The sequence below is a fragment of the Pongo pygmaeus genome, chromosome 21 (genome assembly GCF_028885625.2).
Source record: "Pongo pygmaeus isolate AG05252 chromosome 21, NHGRI_mPonPyg2-v2.0_pri, whole genome shotgun sequence".
Lineage (NCBI taxonomy): Eukaryota > Metazoa > Chordata > Mammalia > Primates > Hominidae > Pongo > Pongo pygmaeus.
Genome location: NC_072394.2, coordinates 35,707,852 through 35,731,683, shown reverse-complemented (window position 1 = coordinate 35,731,683; position 23,832 = coordinate 35,707,852). Strand labels below are relative to the sequence as shown.

The window sequence follows — 23,832 nt, the reverse complement described above, 5'->3', positions numbered from 1 at the left end:
GTCTGAGCAGGATGGCGCTTTGGTGATAAGGCTGAACACTCCAGAGGCCAGGCAACAGCAGTAATGACTTCACCCATAGATGACATTGTCTGAGTACCTACCATGTACCTGGAACTGTTCTCTCATTTACTCCTCATCAAAGCCCTCCAACGCAGAGACAATGACTATCCCCATTTTACGGAGAAGGAAACTGAGGCCCACAGAGGGGAAACTACATCCCAGAGTCAAAGAAGCATTAAGAGGCCAGGCCAGAGCTCCAAGCCTAGTTCATCTGCCCCCAGATCCACATTTTTCAGAGGGTCCTCTGTCCACCACACTGCCAAGATAAACAAAACATATGTCCCCCACCCTAAAAGCCATCTCACTGAAGACGGTCATGAGGCTGACATGAAGGCAGGTGGGAAGAGCTGGCTTTCTGATTCCTGAAGCACGGGGAGGTGGTCAAGACTGTGGACATCATCCACATGTGGCCCAGACATCACCCAGATTGGCTCAGATGTGCCTGAACGTGACCCGGGTGTGGCTCAGCCATCCAGTCCCCAAGCCTGCCAGGGGCAAAATGACTCCGGGACAAAGAGACTCCAGACTGCAGGCATCACAGACAAGTGTTTATTGATTGCAGAGAGGGATGGTCTATAGAGCTCACACCCATACTCCCAGCTGGGACCCAGCCTTCCCTGATGGCCGCCATCCAAGTCTTCACTGGGAGACAGGCGAGGTGGTTTTCCCCAAGGAGGCTGGAGTAAGCACAAGGGCATCCTGGAATTGGAGGCGAAAAGTCAGAAAACAGGTTTCTTTAACCTTTTGCCTTGTGGTTTATGCTGGTTTTGTCCTCCACAAGGTGACTGCTGGCATTGGGGGACCATGACCCTGAACCCACAAATACAGAATTCTTGGAAGGGTCAGGGGTGGAGGGTCTGTGTGTGAACATTAATGCCACACCAGGTCCTGATGTCATCTCCATTTTGCAGATGGGGACACTGAGACTTGAAGATGGCAAAAGCCCCTTTCCAAAGTCACGCACTCAGTAGATGGCAGAAGTGGGATTTGCATTCAGCACCTGCCTTGATCACCCACTGCTTTGGGCCCCTCCTCTGCATGAGCTAATGACAGTAAGGTGCCCATCTCAGTTAGCAGGCATTTACTAAACACCTATTGTGTGCAGCCACTGATCACAACAGAGAACAAAGCAGACAGAAACCCCTGCCTTCTTGGAGTTTTGGCTCCACTCTAGAGGGGGAGAGATGCCCCAGAGCCTGGCACACAGTGACTGTGGGCTGTTCTTCTTAAGGGTAGTATTTGGGAGCGAGGGTGACACTGCCATAGATCCTCTCCCCAGCAGATGCCACGGAGAGTCATTTGCTCACCAAGCATTTATTGAACACCTACTGTGTGCCAGGCCATGCTGAGCACCGGGGACAGAGGCATGGACAAGATGGACATGATCCTGGCCTTGAGCTGAGACCATCTGGCTACATGGTGAGTGTGTGTGTGTATGTGTATGTGCATGTGTAGTGTGTGTATGTGTGTATATGTGTACGTGTGCATCTCTGTGTATGTATGTGTGTATGTGTGTGTACATGTGTATGTGTGTGGTGTGTGTGTATATGTGTATGTGTGTGTAGTGTGTATGTGTGTGGTGTATTATGTGTGTGTATATATGTGTGTGTGTGTAGTGTGTGTGTGGTGTGTATGTGTGTGTATATGTGTATGTGTGCAGTGTATGTGTGTGTGTATGTATGTGTATAGGTATATAAAGGTGTGTGTGTGTGTATGTGTATGTGTGTGTATGTATGTGTATAGGTGTATAAAGGTGTGCATATGTGTATGTGTGTGCATGTATGTGCATAGGTGTATAAAGGTGTGCATGTTTGTGTGTGTGTGTGTGTGTGTGTGCACGTGCATCTCAGGCCTATGAGGTACCTGCCCTAGTTGCTGTCTCAGATCCTGGGCCTCCTTCCTCATCTTTCCTGGAACACCAACAATCCCTGCCTCAGGGCCTTTGCACATCTGATATGGTTTGGATCTCTGTCCCTGCCCAAATCTCATGTAGAACTGTGGCACCCGATGTTAGAGGTGGGGCCTAAGCTGATTGGATCATGGGGCTGGTTTCTTGTGAATGGTTTAGCGCCATCCCCTTGGTGCTGTTCTTGTGATGGTGTGTTCTCGTGAGATCTGGTTGTTTTATTAAAGTGTGTAGTGCCTCCCACCCCTTGCTCCTGCTTGGGCCATGTGATGTGCAAGCTTCCCCTTCGCCTTCTGCCATGATTGGAAGCTTCCTGAGGCCTTCCCAGAAGCCGAGCAGATGCCAGCATGTTTCCTATACAGCCTGCAGAACTGTGAGCCAATTAAACCTCTTTTCTTTATGAATTACCCAGTCTCAAGTATTTATTTATTTTCTTTCTTTCTTTCTTTTTTTTTTTTTTGAGATGGAGTTTTGCTCTTATTGCCCAGGCTGGAGTGCAATGGCGTCATCTCAGCTCACTGCAACCTCCGCCTCCTGGGTTCAAGCAATTCTCCTGCCTCAGCCTCCCGAGTAGCTGGGATTACAGGTGTCCGCCATCATGCCCAGCTAATTTTTGTATTTTTAGTAGAGACTGGGTTTTGCCATGTTGGCCAGGCTGGTCTTGAACTCTTCACCTCAGACAATCTGCCCACCTTGGCCTCCCAAAGTGCTGGGATTATAGGCACAAGCCACTGACCCCGGCCTCAGGTATTTCTTTATAGCAGTGAGAGAACGGCCTAATACCCTGTCCCTCTGACAGGACACTCCTCCCAGCTACCCACAGGGCTCACCCCTCACCTCCTCAGGTATTGGCTCAAATGTTACCTCCTCAGAGAGGCCCTCCCTGACCACCCCATCTGAAACAGCACCCCCTTCCCTGACATCACTCTCTCCTCCTGAGCCTGCTTTACTTTTCTTCTCAGCCTTCCTCCACTCAGCCTGATGTTATATCTTTAGGGCTTGTGTGTCTGCCTCTTCTGCTAGAAGGTAGGCTTGAAAAAAATGGGAGTGTTTTCCATTAGTTCATTTCAGTGGCCTCAAGCACTCAGAGGCATGCCTTGCGTGTAGAAGACCCTCGAAAAATATTTACTAAATGAATGAATGAATGAATGAATGAATGACAAGGGGGTGGAAAAAGTGTACTGATCCCAGGCTAGGAGGGTCCCATCCTCAGCACAGCCAACCTTCTCACTTGCAGATGAGGAGGTGAGGCCCTGAGAGGGGAAGGGACTTGCCCAAGGTCACCTGCAGGCTGGGGTTGGAGTGCAGGCCCCACCTCCCAGCCAGGGCTCTCAGTGGCTGTGCCCTCCCTGGGGCAGGATGTTTAGGGCCACACCCACTCACCTTGGTCAGTGAGGACTCAGCTGCCTCGAATCCCAAGGCCTTCACCAATGACACTGGGACCCCAGATCTTAATTTGCCTGAAATAACAAACATAGTCAGAAACTGATGGGCCTGGGGTGAGACTGGGCAGCCAGGGGCAGGCTCAGGGTTCCTGAAGGGGAGCCCCAGCCTGGCAGGCCTGATCAGACAGCCTCCTCTGCCTCTGCTTGCCTGTTCTCTGGCCCCAGCATCAACCCAGCCTCATCTACCCTCCCTTTGCCTCTGGCACTGGCTTCTGGACCCTCACAAAATGCAGTCCTCACATTCTCTTACGCTCTTGCTCAAGAACCATCAGGGGCTCCCATTATCCCCAGCAGAAGTTTCTATACTTTGAGATTTTCCAGTCTAATAAAATAAAGAAATTAAAAAGGTGGAGCTGGTATAGGTTACAAACTCTTCCCACCCCTCATTCAACCTGGGGCTGAACTAGAGTGTTGGGCACTGACTGTGCCAGGCACCTCCTGATTTGTGCCTCTGAAGAAGGTACTTCTATGTCCCCATTTTACAGATGGAGAAACTGAGGCTCAGAAGGATCGTGCAGCTTGACCTAGGCCAGGCACTAGCAAGAGGGGGGAACAGGGTCTGCTGAGGCACCTCCAGTTGTCTCTTACACCTCTCTCGTTGCTCTCATTGTCTGCTTACACCTCTGTCTCCTTCCAGCCCTGCAAGGCTAGCCCACTGCTTGGTTCATCTTTACAAGCCCAGCCTCTGGCACTAGCAAAGGAACTGGGCTGAGAAGGTTCTTGGGAGGAGGCAGATTTTGAAGTAGGCTCTGAGGAATGGCTGGGAGATGAATGAAAGGGGCCCCATTCATGGAGATGAGGGCAGGGGAAGTAAAGCCAAGCCCTGGGGAGAGAGGCGGCACAGATGGCAGAGGTACGCACCATTCTGGTTCGGCAGCAGGATGGAGAGGATGATCTCAGTGATGATGTTTTTTAGAACATCAGGCTGTATGAGAGAGAAGGGGCACTGTCACCCTGGCTGAGCATCCGAAGATCCCCCCGTCATTCCGCGTGGGCGTGGCTCCTCCCCATGGGTGAGGTGGCTGGTGGACATGTAGGAATTCCAAGTCCCCTGCTGATCAGAGCTGTGGGGGCTCCCAGGGACCAGATGGGCTGGGTTGGGGCATGAACTCAGCCACCCCTGGGGCCTGGTAGATGGGGGGATTGGGGTGCATTGGAGGATGCCCCATCCTCAGGGGCCCCACCACTCTGTTGCAGCTGAATTTGCCCTGAGGGAATTTTGCCCTGCATTGCCTGAACTTCTGACTTCTGGAGGGAAGCCAGAAATCCTGATTTGCATGTGGAACTCTCCTTGTTTTAAAATATTGTCGCCGGGCGTGGTGGCTCACACCTGTAATCCCAGCACTTTGGGAAGCCGAGGCGGGCAGATCATGAGGTCAGGAGATCGAGACCATCCTGGCTAACACGGTGAAACCCTGTCTCTATTAAAAATACAAAAAATTAGCCAGGCATGGTGGCGCGCGCCTGTAGTCCCAGCTACTCGGGAAGCTGAGGCAGGAGAATTGCTTGAACCAGGGAGGTGGAGGTTGCAGTGAGCCGAGATTGCACCATTGCACTCCAGCCTGGGTGACAGAGCGAGACTCCATCTCAAAAAAAAAAAAAAAAAAAAAAAAAAGTCAAAAATAATGAAAAACAAATCACAAAAACCAGAGAAAACACGTCAGACCGAGGTATTGGGGTTTGGTCTGACTCCCAGCAGGAAGGGGATGTCTAGGGGCACTGAGGAGCGTCTACGTGTGCAGAATGAGATTGTGAGTCAAGGGCACTTGGGTTCTAATTCAGGATCAAAACGTCACTGAAAGAAAGTGTGTATCTGTGAGTGTATTTGTGTGTGCGTGTGTGTTCTCAGCTGTGTCTGACACACGGTGGGTTCTCTGTAAACACTCGAGCCGGGAAGTTGGACTTTGGTGGAGACCGGCCAGCCCTCCATGGTGCTTCTGTGGGGACCTTGTTTGAAGCAAATCCTGGGCAGTGTCTCTTTTGAGAGTGGACCGTTCCAGGCCATCCCCTGTGCCCTCAGGCACCACCTGTTAACACTTACTTGGAACCAGCCAATCCCAGAGTTCATCAGCTGGATCCGATCAGAGCTGCAATGGAAGATGCCTGTGAGAGCGGCCCCTGGAGTCCCACTCATTCACTATCCACTCATTCAACAGCGATTTATTGAGCACCTATTATGTGCCAGGCACAGTGCGGGCTCCAGTGAACCACATAAAGTCCTTGCCTCGTGGAGCTTGCATTCCAATGGCAGGGGTGGCGTGGGGGGTATAGAGGGGACACAGAAAACAAATAGGAGTCCAATGAGCAGAAAAATCAACCTCAGGAGTCAGGGCTGTGGTGGACAAGGAGGCCCAAGCCCCTTCAAAGGGCGCCCCAATTCCTGGCTCAACAGTTTGTTGCTATGTAGGATTGTGGGCACAGGGCAGCCAGATAGTCTGATTTGATATGTGCACAACTGATTTATATTAAACAGCCCAGCCCTATGTGGGCTGATCAAAAGAGCCCTGGGCCTGACTTGTCCCCAGAGGCTCCAGCTGGCAGCCCCTGCACTCACTCTGGGGTCACCGGAAAGTGGTGGGGAGGGAGAATAGGCGGGGTGCAGGAGGCAGCTGGAGCCCTGCCCTTCTGTGCCGGGTGACTGTCACTGCCACGGCCTGGGAGGTGTCCAGAGCGGGCTGCCCGTGGCCAGGGTTTGCCTGTGCTGTGGCTGCTGCAAAGCCCGCTTCATTTTCCTCCCCATTCTGTCACATGCGGTCCTTGTCAGCAGGAGCATCCGGGAAGGACCTCCCTGCCCACCCCAGAGCCGCCTTCACCTGGCAGCCACACAGTCGGTGTTTAAAGAAACCCATGGTCACCGGGCGGGACTCATTTCCATCAGCAGAATCTTCACGATGATTTGTGTGTTTACCTGATGTTATTCAAGTTGAGTATAAGTTGGTCACCTTTGGTGTAAAACTGAGCTTCCGAGCTGGCTTCCTGCAACAAGAGAAGCCCAGGCCCCATTGTTCTTAAGAGGATCCGAGTGTGGAGTTAGGGGTTGTGCAGAGAGGCTCTGGGGTCTGAATCTCAGTTCCTGGCTCTGTGACCTTGGCAAAGGGTTTGACCTCTCTGGGCCTCACCTTTCTCATCTGTTAAATGAGATGATAGTACTTGCATCCACTCCCCATTTAACAGATGACAATCTAGGCTTGCTGTGGGGAATGATAATGATGATGATGACGACGATGAAAGCAGCCACTATTCATAGAGCCCTCACTCCCTTACCCTAGTGTGTAGGTGGCCCAGCTCAGGAAGTTTTCATATTCCATTTTTCTGGACACACTGATTGGCTCAAGAATGGGCAACCGACTCAGGCTCATTCAGTGAGAGTCAGCCCTGAGATGTTTGCCGGAACTATTGGAAAGATAGGTTCTTCCTGCTATGATTGCCAAGCTGATAGGATATGAGCCTAATGCAGCCTGGGGCACTTCCATGAGGGAATAGCTTGCCTGAGGATGAAGGCAGCACAGAGGAAAACAAGGCTGCTAGGTGGGAGACAGGAGAATGAAGAGGATATTGTTTGAGCACCTGGGTCCAGCTATTCCTGAAGCCAATAGCATCTAGACTTTTTGGTTATAGGAGCTAATACAATTCCTTTTGTGCATATGAGTTGCGTTTCTGTCCAGAGATTCCTGACTAATAAGGTCACAGGTTAGAATTGGACCCACAAAGCTCCTGGCTCTTGGTTCAGAGCTCTCTGTCCCCTGTCCCTGCTAAGTGATGAGAGTGGTGGAAATGTTTAACAAAGCAAGAGGGCGAACAGGAAAAGTAGACAGAAGGGTCCCCCTGGTTGCTGCCAATATCGCAGACAACTGAACTCACGATGCCCAGGGTGAACAAAGGGCGGAGGGCTTCACTGGAGGGAAATACTTCCAGCACGATCAGTTGGGCCACCTTGGCACGGCCTTGGTCTATAAAAAACTCGGGAGTGTCCTGAGTTAGGATCTTCACGATCTGGGTAGACCTCAGCTTATCTGCAGCCTGGAAGGAGATCAGACCCACATGTGGCCTCCCAAGTGCCAACCACGGCCCACAGGCCCTGTGTGGCCCGGCCCCTCCCTGCCTTCCTGGGCTCCCTACTCCCTCTCGTGCTCCAGCCACCCTGTCCTTCTTGCAGATCCTTGAATGTTGTGTTGTTCTCCCTACCTGGCAGCCTTTGGTCTCCTGTTTCCTCTATCTGGAATACCCTTCCCTTCAGGGAGGCCTCCCTGATGTCCCAGACTATATCAGGGGCCCAGAGTGTTCTCATGGCCCCTAGAACCTGTCCTGTGTTACTTGCACCTGTAATGGAAATACTATCCATGTGATGATTTGCTTCAGTCAAACTGGCCTGCTAGACTGAAATCTCTGTGCAGACAGGGATGCGGTTTGAGTGTCCCAGTGCTGGAATGAAACACTAGTCCCACCAGATTCTCCTCCCCAAAGGCCCGTGTCCAGACCACAGCAAAGACCCCTCAAGCTGCGGATGGCAAACGGACCAACCTCTTCATTGATCAGCCCGATGCTTGACTTCAGCCGATGGGCAATCTCAGGAAGCTGAGGGTGAGAGGAGCCAGAGAAGGTCAGTTGGAGGGCACAGGGAGGCACATCTCCTGCGCCCCACTGCTAGGAGGAAGGTTTTCCAGGACCCCAGAAAAGCTGGGTGGGCCCAGTGACCCAAGCCATGTGTCTGTCATTGGTGGAAAAACAGTCCCTAGGTCAGCTTCTATGGGGCATGGGGTCCTGCTGGCCTAGACTTTTACTGTGGGCTGGTGATGGTTGTGGGTCTGGGGGCAGCTTCCTGATCTCAGAGGATATAGAGAGGTGATTTCATTCTTACTGCAATCATGAATGTGCTAGTTGGTGACCACTCCCTATTTTCTCGCCATCCCAGTCCCCTGAGAGCTTGGTTATTGGTTGTCTGTCAGCTGCCCTGAAGTCCTGCCATCCTCCCATAACGTTGGACCAACCCTTTCCCCCTCTGGACCTCAATTTCCCCATCAGTCACCCGGGAGGAGGTGGTACAACATGGTTGACTGGTGGTGGTTATCAGCTGTGCCCTGTTAATAAGGATTCCAAGGTTGTGTCAGCATCCAGACTCAGTAGGAAGGAGAGCCCTGATAGATTAGTGATGTCTGCCATGAGTGTCATAGTGGTGAGCAGTGGCACAGTCGCCAAGCCTGGACTACTCACTATCTGAGATGTATTTATCACCCCTGGACTACTGCGTATCTAAGATGCCTTTTGATTTCACAAGACTTATTTGGTAGAGGAAACATTTGCATCAGATTCTAGAGCGCAGAACCATGACTGGGGCTGGATGTTACACGGAGGATTTTAGGTTTAGAGCTATGTCAGAGGCAGGGTCTATTAGGGGAGGGAGTGAGATCTCCATTAAACTGAGCCCGATGGAGGATTCCTGCTTAGGGGCACCCTGTGTTCAGGAAATTCCTATGATGCAGCCTGGGCGGCCCTATTCTCTGTCTTGTGCTGAGGTTTACCACAGAGTCCAACAGGACCATGAATTCTTCTGGAGTGAGAGCAGCAGCCACTGCAGCTTTCACCACGTCCTGACTCAGAATGAGGCTGAATGGGGTGTTGTCCAGGGTGGGCATTGTCAGCGAAGCTGCAGAGTTATTGAACCACTTGGTCACCTTTCCCTGTGAGTCCAACAACTTGGCCTGAGGAGACAAAGCAGGGAGTCGGCTAAGAATTTTAACTCTGCAGCTTACCCAATAACAACCTAGAAGGAAATGACACCATTCAGCCTGTTTCCTTTTTTTGCATTTGTTGCCAGGAAGCTTAGCCTGGAACTCAGGTGCCTGGCAACATCTGCTCCATCTTTGCCCCTCGGATAATCTCTGGCTTTTATTTTTTATACCAGATATCTTAGTTTTTTTCCCCATGCTTCAACTTCTCAGATACCTCAAACCCTTTGGATGGAGGGAAAATTAAAAACTACAACAAAATGGAAGAAACTATTTGATGCTGCAGTTTTCCAAAGGATCCATAGAAACTAAGTCCAGGGGCCAGGCGTGTGGCTCATGCTTGTAATCTTAGCATTTTGGGAGGCTGAAGTGGGAGGATCATTTGAGCCCAGGAGTTTGAGACCAGCCTGGGCAACATGGTGGAACCCCATCTTTACAAAAAATACAAAAAATTAGCTGGGCGTGGTGGCGAGTGCCTGCAGTCCCAGCTACTCAGGAGGTTGAGGTGAGAGGATCGCTTGAGCCCAGGAGGTCAAGGCTGCAGTGAGCTGTGATGTCACCACTCCACTTCAGCCTGGGTGACAGAGTGAGACTCAGTTTCAAAAAAACAAAACAAACCTAGTCTGGGATTCATGCTACCAGGATGGTCTGGCCCTTCAGGGCGTCCAGCCACAGCATGGCTGTGCAGCTCCACATTGGACAGGGAGCTGACAGTTACTGGGCACTTCTGGTCTGCCAGGCACGGTGTGGTCTCATTTCATCCTCTCCTCAGTGGCCATTATTACTGACATTTTGCAGACAAGGAAACTGAGGCTCAGGGAGGTGAAGGAACTTGCCCAAAGTCACATAGCCAGGGAGTCATAGAGCTGAGAGAGAAACTTAGGTCTGTGTTTCTTGATCCTTGGCTTTTGTTTCAAGGTTGTCATAGGTTTGGGGATTGGCAGGGACTTGCCTGAGAGAAAGGCTGAGGGCTCAGTGTCCCCACTCGGGCCCCCCCATGTCACTCTGGGTGACAGAGTGAGACTCAGTCTCAAAAAAACAAAACAAAACAAACTTGCATGGGACTTATTCAGCCTGCAATGATTTTTCTAGATCAGCCCGTGTGCCCTAATGGTGACCAGGATTTACAGGCCCATGCTATCTGACTCCTGGTGGTCAGAGAAGGGCAGCAATGTCCCCACTTCACCCTCAAGGTCCTGGGACACTCACCCCCAGGTAGAGCTGAATGGTGTCACCCTTGATGGCAGGATACAGAAGGTCAAACTCCAGACGGTCAATGCTGAGGGAAATGGGCACTGCTCAAGGACAAGAAGAAAGTTCTGTGAGGGTGGAGGGCAGTACTGGAGGGGGAAGTTGGGGGGCTGCTTCCAGGTGGGGCTGTACTGTTGCATGGGAGACAGCTAGGGAGGAGCAGGTAATAATGATGTTGATAATAATGATGCAAACAGTGATGACAGTGACATTTATCGAGTATCCACTAAGTGCCAGGCCTCTGCATGTCAGCTGGTTCATCTGCATGATAACGTTGGGAAGTAGGTCTTATTATTACCCCCTTTTACAGATGGGAAACCAAGGCTGAGGAAAGGGAAATGACCTGTTCAAAGCCATACTATGAGAGCATGGGAACCCAGTCGGTTTTATGCCAAAGTCCCGGTTTGGAACGGAACGGAACTATTGTTTGGAACACTCCACCGCCCCTACCAGACTGAAAGCCGCATCCCCCACGCAGAAGGTTCTGGGTCTGGACACCCTATGAGCAGCTGGATCTCAAGGAAGCTTAGGCTGGAAGCCAGAGGCCTGGTAACATCTACTCCGAAATCCAAACTGGCTCCTCTGCTCCCCCAAAGGTCTCGTGTTCGCGTCAGAATTCCCCACTTGGCCGCCAGGTGGCGGTGGCGTGTCACCTGCCCGGGTGTATGGCCGAGAATGGGGAGTGTTGGAGGGCCAGGGACCGGCCGCCTACCGCTCCAGGGAGACCTCCGGGCCCGTCCTCGGGGCAGCGGAGGAGCCAGCTGGACTTCGGTTTGAGCCCCAGTGACCTTGTCTGGTCTCTTCTCGCCTCTGAATCTGTTTCCTTGTCTTAAAATTAGGGTATAGTGCCCGCCAGGGCAGCACATGTACTAAAATCGGAAGGACATAGAGACGATGAGCACGACTCCTGTAAAAATTACTTTAAAAAAAGAAAAAAAAAAGGAAAGAAACGGCGGTAGAATAGTAATTCCTGCTTCATGTATAGAACTGGCACCTAGTAACGGCTCAATCCGAATGACACTCGCTCGGAACTCAAGTCTTCCTCTATCACCAACTGCCTCTGTGAACTTGGACAGTGACTTAATTGCTCGGAGCCGGTTTCATCACAGTGAAGGGGGGTCATGACTGCTACCTCATGGAGTTGTCTGAGAAGTCAGTGAGACGTGCCTACAAAACACCCAGCGGGAGGGGGGCCCATGGTAGATGCCCTGTGGTCCTCAGTGCATGCTGCTCTCCCTTCTCCTCTATGGTCGCCCTTGGAATGAGCCTCTTCTGATCCCAAACAGCAGTTGGTAGACTTTTCTTCTTCCCTGCCAGTTTCCACTCTGAGGGCCTGAGCAAGGCAGAGTTCTGATGTGGGGGCAGGAGCCTGTGCCCTCCCGTATCTGCTATGCTGGGGGAGGGAGAAATGACTTCCTTCCATCTTTGCCCTTCAAATCTTCTCTGATTTTTATTTTTTAAACCAGATATCTCAGTTTTTAACCCATGCTTTAACTTCTCAGATACCTCAAACCCTTTGGATGGAGGGAAAATTTAAAACTGCAACGAGATGGATAGAACTATTTGATGCTGCAGTTTTCCAAAGTATCCGTAAAAACTAGTCCAGGGGCTGCGTGTGATGGCTCATGCTTGTAGTCTTAGCATCTTCTGTCTGTCCATTCATCCCTCCATCCATCCATCCATCCATTTAGCATGCATTTGTAAGTGCTTCTCTGTGCCAAGGGGAACACCTGCTATGTGCCCAGAACTTTCCTGTAAACTTTTATTCCTCACTAACAATCCTATGATGTAGGGATGGTTAAGCCCCATTTTATGGATGAGGAAACCGAGGATGAGGAGGTAAAGTAGCTTTCCCAAAGTCATGGAGCAAGTCGGGGCAGAGCTGGGATTTGAACTTGGGGCATCCGCTGACCTGACAACTGCACAAATAGTAAGAGCTCATGAAGTCCTAGTCGTGGCGAATTTCTGTCTGCTCATCTTGAGCAGGGATCAACTGGTGCTTGTCTCACCTGCTTCTGGGCCTGAGTTGCAGCTCAGGCCTGACTTGGGGAGGCCTTCCCTTGGTGGAGTCAGGGTCTGGAGGCCAGCTCCATAGTAAAGGAAAAAGTGGGGGAGAGAGCAGAGCACCTACCCTTCACCAGCTGCAGGAGGTCTGCATACATGCCATTGAAGGAAGCCTCGATCACGGGACACAGCTGCAACAGCATAAGCAAGGGGCTCCATCAGGGAGGGGCCAGAATGCAGCCCCACAGGAACCTGTGCCTGGCCCACCTGGCCTGAGTCCTACTGCTGTGCCCATGGCCAGCCAGTTTCCATCCATGGGTTGAGGATTCATTCATGTGTTCACCCCAGCCTGCAGGGCCACCTGGGAACTTTTGCAGTGGTTTGTCCCTTGCCCTGTGCCCAGGGTGTGCTTGGCCTGCCAGCAGCCCTCCCTCTCTGACTCCTTGTCTTGCTCACAGGTGTCTATGTTTTCCATGAGAGTGAAATGGAGGCCGGGCGCAATGGCTCATGCCTGTAATCCCAGCACTTTGGGAGGCCAAGGTGGGTGGATTGCTTGAGGCCAGGAGTTTGAGACCAGCCTGGCCAACGTGGTGAAACCTCATCTCTACTAAAGATACAAAAAGCCAGGCATGGTGGTGCACTCCTGTAATCCCAGCTACTTGGTTGGCTGAAGCACAAGAATTGCTTGAACCTGGGAGGTGGAGGTTGCAGTGAGCTGGAATCGTGCCACTGCACTCCAGCCTGGGTGACAGAGCAAGACTCTACTTTAAAAGAAAAAAAAAAGTTAAATGGAGAATTTGTTTATTCATACAGCAAGTTGCTACTGATTTCTTTCCACTTGTCAGACTCTGGAACAGAGGCCAGCAAGGCAGACCCGACCAGACTCCTGGGCAATCTCTTTGTGCCCTTTGTGGCTTTCTAGCCCAACACATCCCTTTGCTCACAAGGCACTTCTCTTCCTAAAATTGCCAGCAGTCCTCAACAGGGGGCGATTTTGTCCCCAAGGAGACAATTGGAAATTTCTAGAGACATTTTTAGTTGTCACAACTTGGAAGAGATGAGGGTGTTACTGGCATCTAGTGGGTAGAGGCCAGGGATGCAGCTAAACATCCTACTGTGCATAGGACAGCCCCCAGACAAAGAATTATCCGGCCCAAAATGTCAGTACCACCAAGGTTGAGAAACTCTGACCTAGCCTAACCCTGAACTGAGCTGTTCTGCTTAGGGAGAAGGTCAAACATTTGACTCACTTTTCAGGGCAGTGCTCCAAGATTATTGAGGACATTTTTGTCTTGTTGACCACCGCTTAATACTCTTGAGGAATGACAATGCATCTGAGAAATGTTAACTCCTATGAATAACCGTTCCCTGCTCCTGGCTGCATTGCCGATCTAGAGCCTAGAGAGGATGGAAGACTCTCGGCTCAGAGACTCCCAGCAGGCACTGCCAGGGGAGCCTGTTTCTCACCGGAAAGGTGTCCCGGGGAACCTCTGCATTTTATCCCACAATTCCCCATCCTTCATTTCTATCAGCAGGTCTCAACCCTGGCTACACAGTAGAGTCCTCTGGGATACTAGGACTCACCCAGACCAGTTACTTCTGAATCTGGGGTAGGGCCTAGCCATTAGTATTTTTTAAAGGCTTCTGAGATTCTGATGGCTCTGATGTGCAACGAGGGTTGAGACCCATGGATTTACACTGAAAAAGATTTCCACATTTTCCCTTCCTCCCTCCCTCCCTTCCTTCCTTCCCTCTCTCTCTCTTTTTCCCTCCTTCCTTCCTTCCCTTCCCCTTCCTTCCTTTCTTCCTTCCTTCCTTCCCTCTCTCTCTTTTTCCCTCCTTCCTTCCTTCCCTTCCTCTTCCTTCCTTTCTTCCTTCCTTCCCTCTCTCTCTTTTTCCTTCCTTCCTTCCTTCCCTTCCCCTTCCTCCCTTCTCTCTCTCTCTCTCTCTCCTTCCTTCCCTCTCTCTCTCTTTTTCCTTCCTTTCTTCCTTCCTCCTTCCCTCCCTCCCTTCCTTTCCTCTCTTTCCTTCCTTCCTTCCTTCCTTCCCTCCTTCCTTCTTTCCCCCTTTCTTTCCTCCTTCCTTCCTTCCTTCCTTCCTTCCTTCCTTCCTTTCTTTCTTTCTTTCTTTCTTTCTTTCTTTCTTTCTTTCTTTCTTTCTTTCTTTCTTTCTTTTCTTTTCTTTTCTTTCTTTCTCTTTCTTCTTTCGAGTCTCACTCTGTCACCCAGGCTGGAGTGCAGTGGTGCAATCTTGGCTCATTGCAACCTCCACCTCCCGGGTTCAAGCGATTCTCCTGCCTCATCCTCTCCAATTCTCCTGCCTCATCCTCCCGAGTAACTGGGATTACAGGCACCCACCACCATGTCCGGCTGATTTTTGTATTTTTAGTAGAGATGGGGTTTCACCATGTTGGCCAGGCTGGTCTCGAGCTCCTGATCTCAGGGAATCCTCCTGCCTTGGCCTCCCAAAGTGCTGGGATTACAGGAGTAAGCCACCATGACCAGCCTAGCCAGATTTTTTTCATGCATCTTATGGAATACTCACGATAATATAAAGCAAGTCATTCCATCATCCCCATTTTATTTATTTATTTATTTTTAATTATTATTTTTTTTTTTGAGATAGAGTTTCTCTCTGTCGCCCAGGCTGGAGTGCGGTGGGACCATAGGGACACACCATCATGCCCAGCTATTGTAATTTTTTATTTTTTTGTAGAGATGGGGTTTCTCTATGTTTCCCAGGCAAGTCTCAAACTCCTGGGCTCAGGTGATCCTCCCGCCTCGACCTGCCAAAGTGCTGAGATTACAGGCGTGAGCCACTGGCCCTGGCCTAAAATACTGTTTTAAATATTGCTACTGCCATTTTAAAGTGCTCTTAATAAAATCACGTTATTTTAAAAAGGATTTCCTGGAATGTTTTCATAAATTATTAAATACAATATACCTATTTAATAATCACAAGTATTGTATAATGACTTCGAAACGTAGATCTGATTTAAAGGCTGACACCAAGAGCAGCCTCTTAAAAATACTAGTGCATGTGGATGGAGGTGGGAAGGCAATCTGCAAGAGATTAAAGCGCTCCTGGATGAAAGTAAAAGGATTATGGATTTTTTCCCCAAATTTTTTCAGTTACTACATCATCTTTTCAAAGAAAAAAGTCGCCAGGCACAGTGGCTCATGCCTATAATCCCAGCACTTTGGGAGGCTGAGGCAGGCGGATCACCTGAGGTCAGGGGTTTGAGACCAGCCTGGCCAACATGGCGAAAACCTTGTCTCTACTAAAAATATAAAAATTAGCCATGCCTGGTGGTGCTCGTCTGTAATCCCAGCCACTTGGGAGGCTGAAGCACAAGAATTGCTTGAACCTGAGAGGCGGAGGTTGCAGTGAGCTGAGATTACGCGACTGCACTCCCGCCTGGGCGACAGCGCAAGACTGTCTCAAAACAAACAAACAAAAACAAAAATCAAAGAAAAAAGTCTTATTCCAAGAAATATTAGCTATTTGACAAGGTGTTTTGACCCTAGATCAGGTGGCCCATTGTTAGGAACACATCTTGGAATTTACAGTGGAAATCACTGATTAATGTGGATGAATTCAATTTACAAAGTTTTAGTATACCTGTGACAAATAGGGGCAACTAAAGTGAGAGTCACCTGTGTTTACTGACTCAGAAGAAAAATCCAACAGGACCTGGTGGGTGGTGCAGCCCTGAATACCACAGCCAGATTGATGTGTGACAGTGCCATGCTAGAGCCAGCTTGTACTAGCTTTTGAGAACCAATTGTTAAATTGCCACAAATTTCTGAGCTGGGTGCTAAGCCCAGACATTGTTACAAATTAGACATATAAACTTACAATTAAATATATTAAAACAAATTTAATAAAAATTTAAAACGCATTGCTTCATAATTATTTTGCTGTATTTTACTACTATTACTCCTGAGGTCATGTTTATGTAACTGTTTAGTGGAAATATACAATCGTGCACTATTGTACATCTTTTCCCAACTCTGTTCAGTGACATCACACTGGTCGCCTAACATTGGCCCCGAAGGGAGTATTTCCACCAGGGAAATCCGCAAAAGCTACAAATCAGGGTTGCCTCCCCTCAACAACCCCTCCAGAGACCATTGCTAAAAATTTATCAGCACATCACTGTTCAAGGGCTCCTGGCTGACTTTTAGCAGTCCCATGACCTTGACCTCAACTGTCTGCCTGGGTCAATGGCCCACCCCACTCCATGACTCTTTGCTATCCAGCCCCAGATAATTCTTTCAGCACAGCCCACCCAAGGAGACTTCAGTCACTTAGCACCAACTTGCAGTTCCGCGCAAGCCCCACAGGGGGCGCAATGTCCACAGGCCAGAGAGGCCCTGATTCCACTCACCTGGTTTTTCACTAGATTGGGCAGGGCTGGCACTAGGAGGTTCATGACCTGCTTAGCTAAGGCGTTCACCAGGAAGGAGAGCCTTTCAGGGAAGAGAGCACGAGAGACATTAGGAAGGGTCAGGGATGATCACCCCCTCCTCTATTTTACAGAGGGGGAAGCTGAGTCTAGGGGAGGAAGGAACCTGCCCAAGGTCACGGGATGTGTTAGAGACGGGGCTGGGAGTAGCCCCTGAGCCAGGTGTAGGCAGTGGCAAAGAGTTATCAGAGAGCAGCGGCTGGGTGTTGTTATTGGAACTTTATGCTGGGCATTGGGATGATGGGAGCTGGCTTTTCTCCCTGTCCTCCTGCTAAGAAGGGAAGGGGGGGGCGCCATGTTTTTTGGCACCACCATGCGTGTGCACCGTTCTGAGTGCTTGATGGCTGTTGTCTGATCAGTTTTCTCACCACTGCCTGGAAGGTGTCATTACCTGCACTTTACAGCTGAGGAAAGTGAGACACAGGGTGGCCACTTAGCCACCATCACCCGGAGAGCAAATGAAGATAAGGTGTTGGCCTGACCCAAAGCCTGTGTTTTTGCCCCTGGCTCCACCTACGCCTGCCCTGGTGTTTGGAGGAGGAGCTTCTAGGCCTCCCGCTTCAAAGATTTGCCCCACCTCCCGGTGTCATGCCTGAAACCCACGATGGTTGCTTCCGACCTTGATGTCCTGAACTTCTCTTGGCATCACAGATTCCCTGGAAGGAGCCCCAGATCAGGAATCAGGAGGGGATAAGTCCCTTTCTTTCTCTAGGCCTCAGCGTTCTCCATTTGTAAAATGGGGGAAGTCCACTGCCTGGCGTTCCTTCCAGGCAGGATGGGAGCCCGGCTGGCAGCCAGTGACACTCACTTATGCAGCAGTTGGATGCGCAGGCTCCCATGGCTGGTGGCACAGTCACTGAGGACCAGGCGAGTGGGGCCACTTGCACTGGTGTCCATGTGGACGATGGCTTGGGCCTCAGTCGTCATGTGGAACTCCACGATGGTCTTGACCAGGGGCCTAGCGGGTGGAGGCACCTGACCATGTGAGCACCAGGCAAGCTCGGGCTGGAGCAACCCTGCCGTCCATCTCTGTCTTCCAGCCCTCACCTCCTTCCTCAGTCTCCTTTGCTGGTTTTTCCTCATCTCCACCCAGCTTCACCCCAGCATGTCCCAGGCTTAGTTTTCAGAGTCCTCTTTGGTTGAAACTTCTTTCATCTGCTGACATCTTCCAAACTTACCCCCAGCCCCCTACTCCGATGTCTCACGGGCTTCTCAAGTTTAGCGCATGCAACACTGGACTGGCTCTTCCCCAGACCTGCTCCTCTCAGGGCCTTGCCTGTCTTGGTTACTGACCACTCCATCCTGCCAGTGGTGCAGGCAGAACTCTTGGAGTCATCCTTGACTTCTCTCTCTTTCCCCCTGAATACGCACACATATTCAGTTCCCCAGGATATCCCGGTGTCCCCACCTACCTCCAAAACATATCCAGAATCCAATCAACTTCTCAGCACCTCCCTGCCCCAAACCCTGGTCTAAGCCATCATTATCTCCTCCTGAATTGTTGCAGCAGCTTTGGGATAGCCTTCCTGTCTCCACTCTTGCCCCCAGAAAGTCTTTTTTCCCCCCAGCAGCCAGGAGTCTTTAAAAATGTTAAAGCACAGCATATCCCTCCTCTGCTCAGAATCCTCCCTGGCTCATGTCTTACTCAGCAAAAGCCAGTCCTTATCTTCTCCCAAGATGCCTTGCATGATCTGGCCTTGGCTGCCTGCTGGCCTCATCTCCCACCATGCCCCCGCTCTCTTTCCCCTGTCTTTGCCATTCTTTGAGCAAGGCAAGTACACTGCTGCCGCAGGGCCTTTGCACTTGCTCTTCTCTCTGCTCGGAACTCTCTTTTCCAGACACCCGCATGGTGGGGGCGAGGGAGGGGGAACGAGCAGATGAGCCTATCAAGGCTACTGTACTTGTTGGAGGGGTCACTCACGTGTTGAGTCCGGCCACCATGTCCAGGGGGATCTTGACTAGCAGCTCGTGATCATTGGCCGAGGGCTTCACCTGCAGCTGGAGGATGTCAGCTGTGGTGACCTTCAGCCTGGATGGGGTTTAGAGAGATCAGAATCATGCCTCCCACTCATTGTTCCCAAATCCGCTCCCTCTCTCTTTTCCATCTCCCTGGGGTGCCTAGGCAGCAGCGGGACCCTGGCCCTGCCCACTGACTCCTCTCCAGATGGTCTTGCCTCCATCCCTCCCCTCCACTCCTGCTCACAATGCTATCATGGTGCCTTCTCTTCTAGGTGGTGACTCCCAGCTCCTTGAGCTGACTCATAAGACCCTCTGTGACCTGACACTGCTGATCCCTTACTCCTTGCCTTGAGGTTTGAGCTCTAACCATTCTGACTGACTGTCACTTCTCCATGCCTTTGCCCAGGCTGATTCTTCTACCTGGATGCCATTTGCTTCTTGTCTCCTGGTAAGCATTGAGTCGTCGGCTCCACTATCACCTCCAGTGAGAAGCATCACCTCATCCCTTCCCCGTGCCACCCCAGACAACCTTGCTCTGGGGTTGTTTTTTTTTTTGAGACAGAGTCTCACTCTTGTCACCCAGGCTGGAGTGCAATGGCACCATCTTGGCTCACTGCAACTTCCACTTCCCAGGTTCAAGTGATTCTCCTGCCTCAGCCTCCTGAGTAGCTAGGATTACAGGCTTCTGCCACCATGCCCAGCTAATTTTTGTATTTTTAGTAGAGATGGGGTTATGCCATGTTGGCTAGGCTGGTCTCGAACTCCTAACCTCAGGTGATCTGCCCACCTTGGCCTCCCAAAGTGCTGGGATTACAGGCTTGAGCCACTGTCCCTGGCCTTGCTCTGGGGTTGGTGTATTAGGGTTCCTGCGTCACTGTCTTATGGTTCTTGTTAACTATTCTGGGAGCTTCTTGATGGAGGGGCTTTGTTTGATCCACTCTTTGTGATCCGACACAAGTTGATGCTTGCAGACTGGTTGACTGAGCATGCAAAGTGTGTCCTGGGCAAAGGTGTGGGAAGGGGCTAGCTCTTGGTGTGGTCCCACTCCACTCACCAGATGATGTGCTTCAGGATTGTGTTCACCAGGCTGCCCAGCACAGGGATGCCTCCGGCTGGCTTTTCCCGCATGGCACTGAGCAGCGGCAGCTGCTGCAGGATGCTGGTGGCGTTGTGGTCCTTCAGCTCCTGTGTCAGCTCTGGAAGCAGACCCCAGGGTTAGGGCCCAGGAGGAGGGGCAAGAAGGAAGGCTTGGTGGGGGCTCCAGGCTGGGGAGGGGTATCACTCGAGGCTCCCTGAGGTAGGGCGAGGGTGTAGCCATCTCTACTGTGGTAGAGGTCAGGACCAGCCTGCCAGTCCGTACTGTATAGATGTAGCCTTAAGAACAGTAGCCCAGATGGGTCGTTTTCACATCAGGAGTGAGGCTGGGACCATTCACACCCCTGAGCATTGCCAGCCTCTGTGGGGAGTGTCGGCCACTGCGCTCAGCACCTGGACCTGCACTCAGCACCTGGACCTGCACTCGTCCCCTGAGCCAGTTGCAAGCACTTCTAGGTCCAACAGGCAGGGAACCCTCAAAACTCTGTTTGGGGCTGTTTTGCTGCCAAAGCACACTTGTTAACAATTGTCTGGCATCCATATCCTATGGATGTGTTGTCCAAAAAGCCTCAGGTGCTGAGCAGAGGAAGGAGGAGCCAGGACAGAGGCGTAGGGGTCAGGAGCCCTGGGTTCTTGTCCTAGCTGGCTTTTTATGAGCAGCTAGAGCCCATCCGGCTCATGTGAAGAGCAGGTCAGAAGTGCTGGAGAGCTGATGCCCCAGGAGCAGACTTCAACCAGTGATTGGTGAGAGTTGGTGTATCAATACCCCAGCTCCCTCACCCCTCAGGCAGGATGGCTCAGATGTGTGTCTCTCATTGTGTATCAGAGCTCCTGGGTTATGGCCTCTCAGCTGCAAATCCACCCACTTTGCCTGCTCTTTGGTAATGGAACTGGGCCCAGTGAATATTTCTTTTTTGCCATTTGGCACAGTGTTAAGCCCTTTCAGTGGAGACTCTGGAGGGGCATGGGGGAGGAAGAGGATTCCCTTCATGGCTCTGGTGTGCTCCTCTTGCCAGGTTCCTATGGTGTCACTGCCCAGTGGCTTTTGCTGAGTGAGTTCTGCAGGCACCCTGGCTAGCTTCTAGGCAGTTCCCCAGAGACAGCTTCCCCGTGAGTTAACAGCAGCCCCCTTCCTCCAGGGGCAGCTTCCCAGAGAATTTTATTGGCTCCCTGGAAGGTAGTTCTCTACCCACTAGCCTCAGATTGCCAACTGTGGACCAGCTCTGGCCTGGGACAAGCCAGCAAACTTCTCCACCACACAGTGGGCTTCAACCGCACCCTCTACAATGAGGGCTGGGGAGGATTCTCTACCTCTGAGCTTGCTCTGTCCTTGGCTACCCCCTCCATCCCTAGGTTATCCTTTAGAGCTCTGTCTTTTTTCCCTCTTAGCCAATTCCTCATTCCTCCAATCCCCTGGTAATACTTCTTTACATTAAACTTACCTGTTGGGATTACTGTGTGGTTTCTGTCTCCTGAATGGCCCTAACAGATGCAGTTGCTAGGCAGGACTGAGCTCCAGTCGCCACAGTGGTAACTGGCTTGGACATGCACCCCTCATGGGATGTCTTCCCTTTCCTGCCTTGCCTCCCCACACTCCTGTAGGTGTTTCTGGGATCACCTTCAAAACCAACCACTTGTACACAACTCCTTATAGGAGAGCCTAAAGCATGGTTGTTCATCTCTAAGCTCCTTCTGGCTGAAATTCCACATGCTTGAGCTTCACAGTGTGGATCCAGGCCACCTCTGCCTCCCTCCAACCTCTCAGAGCTCTCTGCTTCCCATCCTTAATTGGGAATCCATCCTCTGGCTACAGAGCCTGTTGATCCCACAGGACCTGACCCTGCCCCTCTGGCCATGACCCAGGCCCCTAGTCACCCTGAATGCAGAGGTCTGGTCCTCTAAGTGCTCAAGTGGCCTCCAGAGCTGACAGGTGAGTCCCCTCTAAGGGGATGAGACTTTAGAACAGTCGTTCTCCACTGAGATGATTTTGTCCCCTGAGAGACATTTGTCAGTGTCTGGAGAGCTTTTTGGTTGTCACAGTTGGATTAGGGATGCTGTTAAACATCCTAAAGTGCCCAGAACACCCACCCCCATAATAAATAGTTGTTTGGTCCACAACATCAGAAGTGCTGAGGTTGAGAAGCATGGTCATAGCATTCATAAAGCTCTAGTCAATTCCAACGACCCAGTGAGGAAGGCCCTCTTATTTGTGTCCCGAGGTGGAAGCTGAGGCTCAGGGACTGGCCCAGTGCCCCAGAGCTGGAAAGTGATACACTGTGCCTGGGACCCAGGCTGACACACTTGCAGTGAAGGGTCTCTGCTCTGGGGAGGAGGAGCACACTGGGTCTAACTAAGACGGGGTGCTCTGATGATGGGATTTCAGGTGAAGGCAGTGGGAGAGGCAGCTGCATCACTGCACGCAGTGGCCGCATGCCCCTTCTGGAGGCTGTGGAAACTCAGGGTTTTGGGAATTGTGGAATTTAAGAAGGGGTTCTTGGAATCGTGGACTCTTGAGATCACAGACTCTCCAGACCTTTACAAACCCCCACCCATGTTCACTCACGTTCTGGGATCTCAGCCACGCACATCCCTCGTGATGAGGAACTCTCTCTCTCCTTTGGGAAGCTGCTCCACCTACCCCCTTGTCTGATGGCAGCCAGGTCCAGAGGGACAAAACTTACTTTCTTTGATGACTTTTGGGCCGAGGATGAGAACTGCAGTGGGACTGAGGGTGGCTTGGATCAAGGTGGCTGCCAACAAACCACAGAGAAGGGTGAAGGTCCACCGGCCGACCATCTTCCCAGGTGTCAGAGAGCAGAAGTGCAGGATGCCAGACCTGGGGTGAGCACAGAGGGCCCTGAGGCAGAGGGGCCAAGGGCAGGCCCATGATGCCCGGTGACCTGGGGCACGGTGTCCAAGAGAGGCTGTTTAGTGCAGTGTTTAACTGCTTGGGCTAGCTGTGTAGCCTTAGGCAATCAACTTAACCTCTTTGTGCCTCAGTTTTCTTATCAGACAAATGGGGATAATGACCCCAGCTTCCCAGAGTTGAGGGATTAAATGAGTTAATATCTGGAAAGCATTTAGCAAAGTGTCCTTCACATGGTAAGAACTTGGAATGTATTAGCTATTTTCTTTTTTTTTTTTTGAGACAGTGTCTCGCTCTGTCACCCAGGCTGGAGTGCAGTGGTGCCATCTTGGCTCACTGCAAGCTCCGCCTCCTGGGTTCATGCCATTCTCCTGCCTCAGCCTCCTGAGTAGTTGGGACTACAGACACCCACCACCGCGCCAAGCTAATTTTTTTTTTTTGTATTTTTAGTAGAGACGGGGTTTCACCATGTTAGCCAGGATGGTCTCGATCTCCTGACCTCGTGATCCGCCCACCTTGGCCTCCCAAAATGCTGGGATTACAAGTGTGAGCCACTGCGCCCGGCCTGTATTAGCTATTTTCTTACAGAAAATCCAGCAACAATGCTCAGAACAAAGAACTTCTGCTTCCCGTGTCTGCCACCCCTCAGTCTGACACTTAAAACCCTCTATGGTTCACCCTCTGCTGACCTCACCTCCTGCTTTCTCTCCCCTTGTTCTAGCAAGTTCCAAGCAGTTGGAAGGTTTCAGAACATACTCTGTTCTCTCCTGTGTCCATGCCTTTGCTCTTGCTCTTCCTTCCTTCCTGGAATGCTTTTCTCCTCCCATATCTCCCTGATGAACTCCTATTCATCCTTTAAAACCCTGCCAAGATTTTTCACTTTCCCTATAAGGCTTCCCCTGTCCTGCAGACAGGGAACCTGGACCACACTTGGAGAAATGTTGTCCTGGGGCCCAAGACATGAAGGTTGGAGGCAGGAAGGAAATGAGGAGCCAGGTAGGACTCAAAGTTGTGAAAAAGCTGTTTGCTTAATCTGCAATACTAAGGGGGCT

The 23,832-nt window shown here is 51.2% G+C and overlaps 1 protein-coding gene across 1 annotated transcript; it reads right to left on the bottom strand.

Annotated features, from left to right (window-relative positions):
• Window positions 1–589: 589 nt before the first annotated feature.
• Window positions 590–22,710, bottom strand: BPIFB1 (BPI fold containing family B member 1). Its single transcript, XM_054467081.1, has 15 exons — window positions 22,596–22,710; window positions 19,874–20,015; window positions 18,782–18,889; window positions 17,669–17,818; window positions 16,783–16,864; window positions 12,520–12,583; window positions 10,347–10,432; window positions 8,931–9,110; window positions 7,933–7,986; window positions 7,273–7,431; window positions 6,320–6,387; window positions 5,453–5,498; window positions 4,273–4,336; window positions 3,350–3,426; window positions 590–759 (listed from the first exon to the last, which is right to left on the bottom strand). Exons 1-15 carry the CDS (start codon window positions 22,708–22,710, stop codon window positions 700–702), a joined length of 1,455 nt encoding a protein of 484 aa, XP_054323056.1. The 3' UTR covers window positions 590–699.
• Window positions 22,711–23,832: the final 1,122 nt, after the last annotated feature.